Below are 13,581 nucleotides of genomic sequence, written 5' to 3'. Positions count from 1 at the left end.
AGTCCAACCAGGCCGCTTTGGGCGTCCGCTCGCATTCCGTTCCTGCCGTGGAGATAGATGGTCTTCTATTCTACTTTTTTTTTTTTTTGTTCCCGGTCATGTAGTGTACGTTTTTGTTCCGCTTTGCTTTCCTTTGGCCCATCTCGCGTCCCCCCACCCACTGGTGTGTGGATATCAGAATGCATCAGGAGGAGTTGTACACGTTGAAGTCTTTGGCTTGGCTTGATTTTTTTGTTTAGTTTTGGCCTAATACGCACGCACGCACGCACGCACGCACACACGCACGTATGGCGTGACCCCTTTGGAGGGCGGACTATTCAATGGAAACTTTCCAGCCTTTGCTTGTGCATGGCGTTTTCACACATCCTCGGCATTGACGACTTTACTGCAGGGGTGCCCGACCCGGGTCCCGACCCGGGTCCCGGGAGATGTTTGTTTGTTTTTTTTTCCTTTTTTTCTTCCCAGTCCCGAGCACACCTCAGCCCATTGACCGACTCCTCGGCAATCTCTCCCGGAAGGCCGCTCACGATGATTGCATTCAAGCGTGGGGGCCCGACTCCGGTCCCGGAGGTGGAACCCCCCCCTGCCTTCCAGGACATTGTCCTCATCGGGCGCCATTCCAATTCAGTATTTTTTTTTTATTTTTATTGAAATGTGTTGTGCCGGCTTGTTTTCGGAAGCGTTTGGCTTTTATCTGTAAGAAGCGGCTTTTCTCTCCGCCGATGACGTTTTGTCTTTCTTCCTCCGCAGAATGGGAAGACTTTTCATTGAAATAAAATGTCTTTGTCTCCCACCAGCGACACCTGTGTTTTGTTGACGGCTCTTTGGGGAAAAATCGACGGTCGGCCAAGTGCTCAGCTTTTACTCTTTTCCTTTTATGCCCTGCAGTGCCATCGCGTGGTCACAAAGACTATTGCTGCACCCTCTGCAATCCCCCCCCCCCCCCCCCCCCCAATTTAAAGTGGAAAAGGTTCCAAAGTGTGATTGATGCCCATGTGAAAAGGCCAGTTCCCTCAACGAAGGTAGGTCATTTTTTTTTTTTTTTTGGAGCTTGCAGCAATGATTTGTTTCTTCTTTTTGACGGCGCTCGTTGTTTTCTTCTCGGAATGAGAATCCGGCTCCTCCGTGGCCGCCTGTAAAATGAGATCCAACCCGTTCTGAGCCGCGCCGACCGCCTCAACCTGCTTCTTTCTTCCATCAGGAAGCGCCGGCGGCCAGTCGCCTGTTTCGCCGCCATGAGAGTGAGCCGCCCGGGGGGGCGCCGGCACGGCGCCTCTCCGGAGGTCAGCTCGCCGCCCTCGGGCGTCGGGCCGCGGCCTTTCCGGGTGGAGGGGGCCCGTGGGAGTGTCCCGGAGGCGCGGGCGGGGCACCCCGGAGCGGGCCCTCCTCCCCGCGGCCGTAAGAAAGGCTACAAAGCCCCCGACGTCAGGACCATCTTCGGCTCCGGGGCCAAGGAGGAGTCCGGGGAGGGCCACAGCTTCCGTGCCGGCGGCAGAGAGGGCCACGGCCACGGCCACGGCGACTGGTGTGACGTGTGCTGCCGATACATCTTGGGCGGGGGCCTCGCCTGTGCAGGTCAGCATTTTAGCATTTTAGCATTTTAGCATTACGCACCCGCATTGAGCGGGGTCCCGCCCCCGCAAACGGTCGCGGTCCTCGTGTTCCACGTAGGCCGTGAACTTTGACCACCGTGAATCCAACTGATTTCAAGGCTTTTCCAAATGGCCTACATCCAAGACGGCGTCTGGCTCGCTGTCGGGATCAAATCCTAACCCGCCACCCGCCGGACGCCAGTCACAACGGGAGACGGGGTCAGCGGGCCCGGCCGGAAAAGCCCGACTCGGCAGAAAAAAGGACGGTGGTGCGTGGGCCTGGCCAGATGACAGGGTGGCTGGTGCATGCACGTTGTTCAGTTCTTTGGCACCCAAAAAGGAGACAATAGTGTCATTTAGTGTGTGTGTGTGTTTTTGCAGGCTGCAAATACACGTGTCACCCTGCATGCAGGAGCTACGTGACTCTGGATTGTCACCCGGCTGCTTCGGCACCCCCCGATCAAGAGCACGCCAGCATGCCTTCCAAAGTGAGCTTTGCTTTTTTTTTTTCTCTCTTTTTCCAACTCCACTTTCACATTTGGACTTTGTTGTGTATTTGGTTTGGTAAAAAAAATGTTGGAATACTTTCCAAAGCCACAAAGTCGACGTGTTGCATGCGAGTGTCCCGTTCTGAATTTATCCTCAATTGATTCCTAACTGGTAGCCAGTAAAATGGCAGGAGACAAGGACACGGACATCCACGCTAACGGTCACACCGACAGGCACATACATTTACTTCATTTGAAGGCAGTGCATTACTGACATTGCATGGATTTTTTTTTTTCAAAAGTAAAAGTAGAACGTATTCTCGTTCGTGTTAGTTATATTTTGGTAGTACTATTTCCCACCGCCTGGGGGCGACTCGTTGCATAGTGTACACTGTACACGAACGTCTATCGTATGGAGCCTTTTTGACAATCGGATTGAAGCTACTTTTTGTGTTCCGAAATGCGACTCTACTTCACATCGGTAACTATATTTTGACCGAAATACATTCTGAACAGAAGACGTAGAGAACGTGTATTTTTGAGAAGCAACCATTTTGCCTGACTCATTGAAATATATAGCGATTTTGTGGGCGATTGATCCAGAATGAAATGATTGCCATTTTAATGTGGAGCATGCCCGTTGACTTCAGTGAGGCCAATAGGCCCGTATCCCATATTTAGCCACACGGCCTAAAGTCATTTTGTTCATCACCTCAACAACTTGATTGGATTTGCTTTAATGACTTGGCGATGGCGGCTCAATGTCATCGAGTCGCAACAGAGAGCACGTTGTGCGTGCCGCGTGATGGACGCCCACTCGTGGACCAAAACGCTGCCTTTTGACACTTGGGAAAGTACCTCGCCGCACTTTTGGTGGGAAATGTTTTCCAAAATCAGGACCACCATCCATAATGAACAAACACGACGGCCGCTAAAGGCTAACGTGTAAGAAGAGCACAGCTGGCCAGCCAAAGGAGCCGGAAAATGGGCACCGGTCGACGCGCCTGTCCTGGCTACGGTGTGCTTGTGTGACATGAATTGTGACAGACGCGCACAGCAATAATCTTTTTGGGATTAAGTGGGTCGCGTGCAGGTCACCAGCCCCCCACCCATTGCCTTTTTTTTTTTTTGGCAGGAGATTCCACTTCTTTTAAATGGCCCCAAATATTTGGGTCGGGGGGCTTTGTTCAAAAGGGAGTGGGGGGTGTCTATTTTTGTAGATTTTCGATTCTAACAGTACCCAGAGAGGCCACCTGTAGCTTTGTTGAATCAGACCGGAGCACCCGCCCCCGTGCACCAGTTTTGATCCGGCCAATCTGTAATCTCTGGGCAGACGAGGCGCATTCTGGCGCCAGCTGGCTGGCCGCTCGCAGACACGCGGATCATCCCGTCGACGACTCGTTGTTGGCGGACGGAGCTGCTTGAAAACAGAGGAGGAAGCGTCTCTCGTGTGACCTTTTTTTCACGTTGGAGGAAAGAGAAAGCATAAGGTGGCGGGGACTTGTTTCGAAAGTCCTAAAAGACGGCGTCAGGCGCTCAGATTGGGGGCAGGCCTAAACCTATTGGAAATGGATCCTTCCTTGAACGTCCGCCATTAACCTTTGGACCGGGGCTCCGTGGCCAATAGAAACCAAGCGGAGCCCCATTTGCGCCACGTGACCTGAGGCGGTGTGGAAAATCAATCAAACAAGCTTCTTTGTTGAGGCAGGCAGGCAGGCAGGCATGCCTTGCTCGTGAACGCTTCTTTCCCCACATTTGGCTGGCTAAACACCTTTGCTGCCCTTTCTCCGCATTTAAAGCGGCCATAAAACACAGGCCAGCCTCCTCCATTCCTCTTTGACATAAAGGCAACAGCACTCAAGTGCGTGCGCCCATGAAAGAGCGCCACCAATCTACGCACACAATTGTTGCGTCCCGCCCGGGCCTGGTATTGTTTATTGTCAAACCGAGGTCTGCTTATCTCAAGCGTGCCTGCGTGTCGAGGCAAGCTTGCGTGTGTGTGCCTTTTGGATGACTTTCAAAGCCAAGAGCGAGCGAGGATGGATGGATAGGATAGGTGTGTGATGGCGGCTTGGCTGCCCCCCCCCCCTTTGGGCCCTCATATATTTTGGGTGCCTTTCATTGAGAGCTTGTGTGTGTCTACACATCTCCCGGAGCCCTTGTGCTGTGTTCAGCGTGATTTAGTGCCGCCGAACAGGCCAAACCTGTCTTTTTTTTTTTTTTTTTTGCGGCTTGATGTCGCACCTCCCTCACCTCCTCTTCTGTTTGGAGAAAAGCCCCGAGCCTGTCTAGCGACGGCGACCTCTTGCCCTTCCCCCAAATTTACTTTTTCACGTCAATAGACAGTTGCAAAATGACAATACGGGTCCGAAAACGTGCTTGTTTATGTCATCTGGAATGGAACATATCATAATACATGACGCTTGGATTCAGTAGCATGTTTTTGGGGGGTTGAAACCTGCACTTTGTGCCGTAGCACCCCTCATATGGTTCTAAGCAGCTGTTGTATAATGACGGCTTTTGATTTGATGGATTAGACAGAACTCTAACGGAGTTGCTCTTCTGTACGTGGTTTGGGGCTAACGAACTTGCCAGGAGCTAACTTGCAAGATGATGATGGGGACTATAGAATATGACTGAGAAGAGTTTGAGATTTGAAGCGAAAGACCTCAATGAGCTCAACGCAATGCAATTCCAAGCGGCGGTGAGGTGACGTCACGGTGACCGCCCGCCCTTCAATAATGCTAGCGTCGATTGGTGGCGTCGGTGCTGGCTTTCTATTGGCCGCTCTGCTCGTGGGCGCGGCCTCACTGTACTGCGCTGCGTTCACTGACTTGTCAACAGTCGGCGCGAAGGCTCCTCGCGGGACTCCGAAGTCCACTTTTCCGACCGTCAAAGCTGCTTAAACATCGACCAATTGATGCAAATGCAAGTCACGACGATGGGCCGTCCTTTTTTTCAACATGGGGACGGTTAGTTGAGTGGCGTGTCGGTGGAGCGGAGCGACGGAACCGTGCGAGGAGCGACTGAACCGTCCGAGGAGCAAGGCTCACGAGCCACTTGAAGACGGAAATGACTCCCTAGCTAGCAAGCACACGCCGACGCCGACACATCCGTCGAACGGCGCCCAAAGTGCTTTGTGGGTCGCGAGGAGGGCGAAGGGCTCCCACTTTGTTTTGTCGCTTGGGAACAAGTTGGAGAAGGCCGAAGTCGTAGCGAGAAAGAAGTTAGTCCTCGCCAATGACGTGGAACAGCACCATGAGCAGTGGCTACAGTAGCTTGGAGGACGACTCCGAGGAATACTTTTTCACGGCCAGGACTTCCTTCTTCAAGAAACCTCTGGGCAAAGTCGCTGAAAGCAAGGTAAATACGTTCAAGTCCATTCTTTTCCCTTTTACAACTACGTCGGCTTTGTGTGTGTGTGTGTGTGTGTGTTTGGAAGCTTCAAAACTGCCACAATCGGTTTGATCTAAACGAACGGCCGGGCGCCTGCCTCAATCAGCTCCACCTGTCGCTCTTTTGCCCTTCCGAGTCACGAACCAAATGCTCTCGGTACCGTAGACTAGTTATTGCGTAGAAAATAATGACGTGAAAAGGACAAGGACGTGAATTTGTCCAAAGACGACTCGTGGCTAAGCTGCTCTTTAAATGGCCGGCATATTCGAAGCACTTTTCGGAATGCTCGGCTCGGCTCCGAGTAGTATTTGCAGAGCCACGGCTTTACGAGGCTTAAGCCGAGCATCGCAACGCAACCCAACTCGACCGAAGGAAGGAAGGAAGGCTTCCCGTGGAAGTCTAGTGGGGCCGAATGTCATGGAGCCCGTGACTTGTCGGTACCTCCAATAGCTTGCATACGGCATGGTGAGCGAGCGACCGTTCCCACGCCTCGACCACTGCTATGTTTCCCTCATTTGGCTTGGAAAAGTCGGCCGCCTTCAGGCCGTCGTTTGACCCTTGGATGTGCCGGACGCGGTCCCGACAAGCGCCGTGTTGACGTGACGGATCTCGGCGCCAGAACCTACCCCGTGTCGTGAGTGTGAAATTTGCTCCCCGAGAAACCCTGACGTACGCCAAGCTCCGAGTGACATTCGGGCAGTAAGAGCCAAGGCCAAGGAAGAAGGCGCAAGAGAGACGGGGGGCGCCCACGGAATGTGTCAACGTCTACAAGGCTCCGGCGTGCGTATTCCGCCGGCACGTGGCCTGCTCTTATCTCGGCGAGAGGCCATTTGCGTACGTACTTTGATCTCCGAGGGCGACAGCCAGGCGCCACGAAAAATGAAAAATGTGTCAACGTTGGGGTTTCTCCTGGACGACGGCAGCGGGTAACTGACTTCAATTGAATTGAAGACCTTTTTATTATGAAACGGGCGCAATGATATTTAAAGGCGCCCAATCCCACCCTGGCTTTCTCGAATGGAAACAACTGTGTGTGTGTGTGTGTGTTCACCTCATCGTGCAGGAATGTGGAAAAGGTGTGGTCCTTCTTCACTTCCCCCCTGCGGACATAACAGGAAGTCACAGGCGCCTGCTGGAACGGGGGTGGGGGCACGGCCATCTTGACGCAAAAGTAAATAAAGCCAAAGGCAGAAGTGGGTGGCTTGGAAAGCGTTACATTTTGTCTGTGGAAATCACAAATGCTCTTTGTTCTTCCCGCACCTTGGCCTAGCCTAGCCTAGCTTACAGTCCGCTGACATCACCTGTTTACGTGCAGACTGGCAGATGAAGGAAGGGTAGCAATCGTGCACGCCGGATGTCAAGATAAGAGCGTCAAGGCAACCGCTGAGGTCGACATTTATGACATTAAAGCTCTGACCGAGAGCTCCCTCCACTCCGTCGGACCTGTATCGCCGTCCGTGGCCTTTGCGCCTTTTTGTGTGTGTGCGTGCGCCTGCGCTCTCCTTACCGATTCCCCCAGCTGCGTCCTGGCCATATAAGGACGCTTTACCAATGTGTGTGTGTGTGTAGCCCAGCGGCGTCATGCCCTTGTAAGCGCAGACAAAACAAGAAAGCGCAATTTGCCAAGGGTCTACGGTTAACCCGCTAACCCTCCCCACCTGCTCTTCTCCACCGTACCGTACCATGTCGTGTCTTACGCGAGGGTCCCGCGACCCCTAAACGACAGCCTTCCTAACGAGGACGAGCGTAGCGTCCGCACGTGGCTAAAGGGCTTTCCGCGTCTGCTCTTTTCAGGATGCCGAGGAGAAAGAGGAGGAGAAGGAGAGGCGGCTGCGCATCCAATTGAGCCCAGATGAAATCAGGCTGAAGATTGAGCAGTACAACACGCTGACCAGAGACCTGCTCAAAATGAGCCCGGTGAGTGAGACTGGCTCCTTTTTTCCACGCTCCCTCCTCGCCTTTCCTTCACCCGCCGTGACGTGGCCGGGTCAAAAGCAAGCCCACTAAATCAATGATGATGATAATCTGAAGCATTCCTTAAGCAAGCGCTGGCTCACGTCCGCCCGGCTATTCTCAAATCTTACCGCGCAGTCCCGGCTTCCCCTTTGTTTTCAATCTGACGTCTTTATTATCTGGTCACGCTGTAATGAAGTAACGCGTTGAAAGCGGCTCTTTAGTCTGCGCGTCCTCCGTCTACCCGTCTCCCTCACGCCCGGCGCCCAAGTCAACGGAGCCTTTGTTTGGCCTTCAGGGGGTCGGCGGCGTCTACACGGGCTTCATCAAGGTCCAGATGGACCTCAGGAGGCCGGTGACGGTGCGCCGTGGTCGGGGTGGCGGGGACGCGGCCGGCGAGGCTTTCTACCTGCCGCGGGGCGTCAGCAACACGCTGCACATCAGCTCCAACAACACCGTCAGACAGGTAGGCAATCCGACACCCCCCCCGTACTTCCCCCCCCTTTTTTGAGCCAATTCCTCCAAGTTGTCCTTTGCCGGCTCGCCTTCAGGTGATCGTGGCCCTGCTCAACAAATTCACCGTGGCCGACAACCCGGCCAAGTACGCCCTCTACAAAAGATACCATAGAGACGAGCAGGGTGAGAGCCGCCGGCGGCGGCGGCGGCGCGCTCCTCCGCTCCTTTTGCTCTATAGCGAGGAGCGGGACGGGACGTTCAACGGCCAGACGGCTGACGCCGACCAAAATGTGTTTAGTGTCGCTGTGCAAACTGGCGGACGGCGAGCACCCGCTCTTTCTACGGCTGTCGGCGGGACCCGACGACGACACGCTGGCTTTCGTCCTGCGCGAGCAGCAGACGGGGGAAGTCTTGGTAAGTCTCGGTAAGGCCCGGTAAGGCCCGGTAAGGCTTCGCCCTCTTGTGGCCGAGCACGCCTGACCTTTTCGGGCCAAGCGTCAGTCAGTCCCGGAACGGGCCGTCCCGGTGGCCAGTCGGGGTTTGGCCGCCAGAGCCCATATCCAATCCCCATCTTTCTTTCCCTCTCCTCCTCCTCCTCCTCCTCAGTGGGACGCCTTCTCTGTTCCCGAGTTGCGCAACTTCCTGCGCATTTTGGACAAGGAGGAGACGGAGCAGAAGGAAGCGCTGCTGCGACGCTACGACGTCTACCGCCGAAGTCTGAAAGAGGCGCTGAAAGGGGCGCGGGGCGGAGCGCCGTGAGACCCGCCGCGGGGCACCCCACCGACTGCCGGGAGGGGGGCCGTGGGCCCTTGTCATCATCGGTGCGTGTGCGTCACCACGAGGAGGATCTAAAGTAGACGTCTGTCTGGACCTGACCAAGGACATCTTTAAGTCTCTCGCTACAGTTTGTACACTTTTATTTTGTTAATTTATTTGGACTTGAGCGGTGACGGCCAAACGATCACAACCGGGAAGTTGAATTTGAGCGTGGACGCCATTCGGGAAGTAGACCAGGAGGGCCGGGGGAAGTAGAATAGAAATGACGACGACGAGGAGGAGGAGGAGGTAGGGCCGTGCACGTTATTGTGCCGGCCCTGCTGGCGTTGGTTTGGGGCCTTGGGGCCAAATTTGAACCTTAAATGCGCTCGTAGCTGGCATTTAGTTCCCTGTTTTTGTTTGGTTTTGTCGTACTGCACTAGCGGCAGGGTTTGTGCTCAATCGGTGCCCTCTTGTGGACAAATGCCGAACATGCAGCGAAACTCGTTTTGTTTTGTCACCAAAGATTGATTCTTCGTGAAGTTGCCAGAAAGGCGGCGGGCGGTGTGTGTGTATATATATATATTTATCATATACATGAATTCGACTATTCTTCTAATGATGTCTACAAAACACTGGCTTTACTTGGAAGCACATAACGGCCACAAGTGCAAATTGAATGCGGAAGAAAGCCAATGGCGCTTGGGAGTAAAAGTACTATTGATGGGAAGCGTGGCGCCCAATGGGCGCTTGGCTCCTTGACGCCAGTCGATTCGGGGAAGGCGGCTGGCTGGATGATTACTTTTTTGGCGTGTTTGATTTCTTGCCAATGTTGGCTTCATTTTTATTTTTTTTTGGGGTGGGGGACGCTTCCGTAGGCTGCCATTTTAGGAGTATACACTGAATGGGTGGTTATTTTGGTGTGGCCATGTTTTCAACCAAAGGCTGTCTTTTTTTCTCTCTTCCAACTTACTTGCAAGATATCAGGAAGAAAAGCTCACAAGTGCCTTCTTAGCATTTTTTTGCACTTGCAGATGGAAAATGAATTTTGTTGGCAGAGTGGTTCACTTATTAAAGTCGACATTTCAAAGACAAAATACTGGTATTTATTTCAATTTTGGGCAAAAGCTCCTCCGCCTGACCTTCATTTGAAGCCACTCTGCTCGCAGCCCAAAAAGTCCTGGGAGAAGGATGACCACGGCGCTTGCTATTCCCACTTTTGCCGTCTGGAGTCTTAGTTAGGGCCGAGGTTGTGGCTGGATGTGTGCCATGTAAACACACGCGTTTGTCTTGACGACATCTTCTTTGTGGATTGCAAGAGTGCCAACAAGAAAGAAGACCAGCTCTGGACCAGCATGTGAGTTGCACTTTTCATCTTTTTTGTTTGTTTGTTTAGGGACGCTTGGAGCTTCCAAAAGACTTGGCGTGAAGTCAGTTCAAATGGCCAAGACAAATGGAATAAGAAGGAATTAAGTCGCTCATGCGGGATCCACCCGGCTTGACGCCAATAGACGTCCAATCCATCGGATGAGTCGTCAGCTAGTTTGCGTGTGTAGGAAGCTTTCAATGTGCTGGTCATATGGAAAATAACATTTTTCTGCCCCCTTCCCCCCAACCTGCCATCCACGCCAAATGGGCGGCCTTCCCTTTTATCCAGGGGCTAACATCCAACATCCATCCGTCCACCTGTCCTGTCCGCAATGTCCTTTTCACTTCATCTTTTGGCGGAGTCTGGCCACCGTCCGGCGGCGGCGGCCGTCAAACACCCGCCGTGGGTGGAATTGGAAACTGAGGAAAGACAAAGGCCGGTCACAAAGCCCCCGAAAGGCCTCCTACCGTACGTACTCACGCACGCACGCACGCACGGCGTCCGCCTCCCATCCTCACCGCGCGTGGTAAGCGCCGGCGTCGCGGCACGTCTGCCCGGCGCACGACTGCAACATCATCAACCTATGGTTCATCTTTTCCAGGACTTCCTGGTCGATGGTCTTGGCGATGTTGTCCAGCTGGAACGGGTCCGCCGTCAGGTTGTACACCTCCACGAACACCTACCACGGACGGCACGGCGGGAAGGTCAAGCCTCCGCCCCGAGAAAAGAAAAGGCCTCGCTTGCCCGGGCACCTCGTCGTCGTCGAACTCGCAGTACTGCAGGTCGGCGGACGGCAGCATCGTGCGCACGCAGGCGTACGTGTTGTTGTACGAGTCCTCGCACACGCAATCGGGGAAGCACTCCTGGAGGGCGCTTGCAGCATTAGCGGCGGCACGACGCCACACGACACGACACTCGGGCTAACTCCTCCTCACCGACACGCCGGGCCCGAGCAGGGGACAGGCGGGGTCGGAAATGTCGCTGCCTTCTCCTTGGTACTCCACCAGCATGTCGCTCCTCCAAGAGCTGCCGTTGATTTGCCCGTTCTACGGAAGAGCCCGTCTGAGGAGTTCCGCCCCGACGCCGGCGGGAGAAGACGCGTCCGTCGAGGCTCACCAGAACGGGCAGGAAGGAGATGCCGTCCATCTGCGTCTTGCTCACGTTGATTCCCGCCACGTCCAGCACGGTGGGCCCCAGGTCCACGTTGGCTACCAGGAACTGGGAGGGAGGGAGGGAGGGAGGGAGGGAGGGAGGGAGGGAGGGAGGGAGGGAGGGAGGGAGGGAGGGGGGGAGGGAGAGAGTGGTTGAGAGAGTGAGTGACTGACTGACTGGTGGACGATGGACAAACCAACGGACCTGGCTGATCTGACCGGCTTTAATGTTGGGACCTCGCACCATGAGGGGGACGCGGATGTCAAAATCGTACAGCTGCCGCTTGTCCAGGGGAAGAGAGAACTGACCTGCGGGGAAGGACTAGAAAGTGGAAGCCATTTCTTTTGCATCGGCGGGATCCTCCGCCGTTACCCATGTGGTATCCGTTGTCGGAGGTAAAGAAGATGTAGGTGTTGTCCAGTTCGCCCCGGGCTCGCAAGCAGCCCACCAGCTCCTCCACCAGGTCGTCCACCGATAGCAACGTCCGCCACCTGCGGGAACGGGACATTTTAGGCGGCGGCGCCGCCGCCGCCGCCATGCCACGGCGGAGGCGCTTCGCTCCTCTCACCGTTTCCTGAAGGCGTCGTCCAGGAAGAGCACGGACGAGTTGCTCATGGGCGTCTTGGCTTGCCGGATCAGCCAGTGTTTGTCCTGCGGCGACGCAGCCACGGGGTCGGCGTCCCCGGCGCCACCGCTAGCGCCCGTTCTCCGCTGGCGACCTACCCACCTTGCCGTGAATGTTGAAGTTGGGATCCCGGGGCGCCCTGGTGTCGTTAAAGCGGTCCCGGTACTGGGGGGCGGCGGTCCACGGGGAGTGGGGGGCTGGCGTGGACACCATCATGAAGAAGGGCCTGTAGCTGGATTTGGAGCGCAGGAAGCTCAAGGACGCGTTGGCCTGCCCAAGCAAATAAATTGTTTTGTCTCTTGTCTGGCCCGCCCCGCCGCCTCTTCTTCTTCTCACCAGCACGTCCGTCAGGTAATCTCTGCCGTAGTCGTCCCCGTGTCTCTCGGCCTTTCCGTTGACCGACAGCGTGTAGTTGTAGTACTTTGAATTTTTCTCCTGGCGCAGAGCGGAGGGAAGCTTTTCACTTTCCTTTCCGGGCGGAAAGACCGTATCGGCGGCCGTCTTCCCTACCAGGCCGACCCAGTGGCTCCAGCCGAGGGGAACGTGCTCCACCCCGCCGGCCTCGGCGCGTCCGTACTGAATCACGTGCCGAGAGTCCCGTATCGGCCGGCGGCGGACGGCGGCGGACGGGCGAGACGGGGCGCTCACCTGATTCAGGTACTTCCCGGCGAAAAAGGTCTGGTAGCCGGCCAGGCGATTGAGCAGGGCGGGGAAGGTGTCCGCCTCCTGGCTCTTCTGCCAAGCCGCGCTGCTGCAGTTCCCCTCCAGCGTGTTGTTGGTGACGCGGTGGTTGTGCGGGTATTTCCCCGTCAGTATGCTGGCTCGGCTGGGGCAGCACAGCGGACTGGCCACGAACTGAAACGACAGCAGAGGGACGGCGGGTGGTGGCTCCGCGCTCGGAACGCCGTCTCCGCTCGGCGACCGCGGCGCTTACGGCGTTGGTGAAGGTGATCCCGGCGTCGCCGATGAGTTTCTGGGTCTTTTTTAGGGAAGTCTGAGAAGAAAGGCAAACGTTAGCCAGCTGCTTGCCCAATGTTGCCATTAAATTACATCAAGTGATTCAACGTTGACGTGTCACGTTGCTTCGGGAGAACACCTTTGATAAACGTGACGTGAAAATGTATAGAATGTATGATTTGAACAATGATTATTTATGGAAATCCGTTCAAAAACGTCTTCATTTGATGGATCTCTTTTTGCTCGCCACTGCGGCGCTCGGCCGAACTTGGGGGCGTGGCCTTAGTGCAAGGATGCCAGGTGGTGCTCATCAATACATTTTTTTGCTCGCCGCCCCCGGAAATGGCAGACGGTCAGGTTAGGCTAACTCAACCGTAGGACCGAGCTACGTTGGTGGCGTCACCTCCATCTCTTGTTTTTCAATAGTTTTCGAATTGTTTTCAAAGTGGATGAGGGTTAGTATTAGTAGTAGTAGTAGTAGTAGTAGTAGTATGAGTAGTAGTAGTAGTAGTAGTACCCACCAGGCCCCCCATGGCGACGTCCAAGTCATCGGTGAGGATGAGGACGACATTTGGAGTACGGGACGATTTGGCTAAAGCTCCGCGCACGTCCAAGTGGCCCAAGTGAGAGCTCCACACGGTGACGCAGGTAAGCACATACTTGAACCACATTTTCTCGCTCTTCTTTCTTCTCGATCGACGTTCGCGTTGCTCTTGGCGTCCGCGGAGTTAAATAGTCAATGTTTAGTATTGTTTACACAATGCTTGGTGGGTGTTTACGGCGAAGCTTCACTTCCGCCTTTCGTCGTTAGTCACGCGCGTCGATCGGGATAATGAC

General features: G+C 54.9%; 2 protein-coding genes across 2 annotated transcripts; one reads left to right on the top strand and one right to left on the bottom strand.

Moving 5' to 3' along the window:
- The first annotated feature begins 4,826 nt into the window (after positions 1 to 4,826).
- On the top strand, positions 4,827 to 9,738 carry LOC144181099 (ras association domain-containing protein 3-like). The gene is made up of 6 exons (XM_077709393.1): positions 4,827 to 5,443; positions 7,271 to 7,393; positions 7,728 to 7,895; positions 7,981 to 8,068; positions 8,184 to 8,299; positions 8,492 to 9,738. Exons 1-6 carry the CDS (start codon positions 5,321 to 5,323, stop codon positions 8,642 to 8,644), a joined length of 771 nt encoding a protein of 256 aa, XP_077565519.1. The 5' UTR covers positions 4,827 to 5,320; the 3' UTR covers positions 8,645 to 9,738.
- On the bottom strand, positions 9,725 to 13,574 carry gnsa (glucosamine (N-acetyl)-6-sulfatase a). The gene is made up of 14 exons (XM_077709390.1): positions 13,266 to 13,574; positions 12,722 to 12,781; positions 12,436 to 12,642; positions 12,298 to 12,363; positions 12,124 to 12,222; positions 11,890 to 12,057; positions 11,731 to 11,813; positions 11,535 to 11,653; positions 11,367 to 11,470; positions 11,127 to 11,228; positions 10,946 to 11,056; positions 10,763 to 10,873; positions 10,529 to 10,689; positions 9,725 to 10,429 (listed from the first exon to the last, which is right to left on the bottom strand). Exons 1-14 carry the CDS (start codon positions 13,413 to 13,415, stop codon positions 10,351 to 10,353), a joined length of 1,620 nt encoding a protein of 539 aa, XP_077565516.1. The 5' UTR covers positions 13,416 to 13,574; the 3' UTR covers positions 9,725 to 10,350.
- Positions 13,575 to 13,581: the final 7 nt, after the last annotated feature.

Source organism: Stigmatopora nigra, chromosome 23, assembly GCF_051989575.1.
Source record: "Stigmatopora nigra isolate UIUO_SnigA chromosome 23, RoL_Snig_1.1, whole genome shotgun sequence".
NCBI lineage: Eukaryota > Metazoa > Chordata > Actinopteri > Syngnathiformes > Syngnathidae > Stigmatopora > Stigmatopora nigra.
This window is presented reverse-complemented; position numbering and strand designations above follow the sequence as displayed.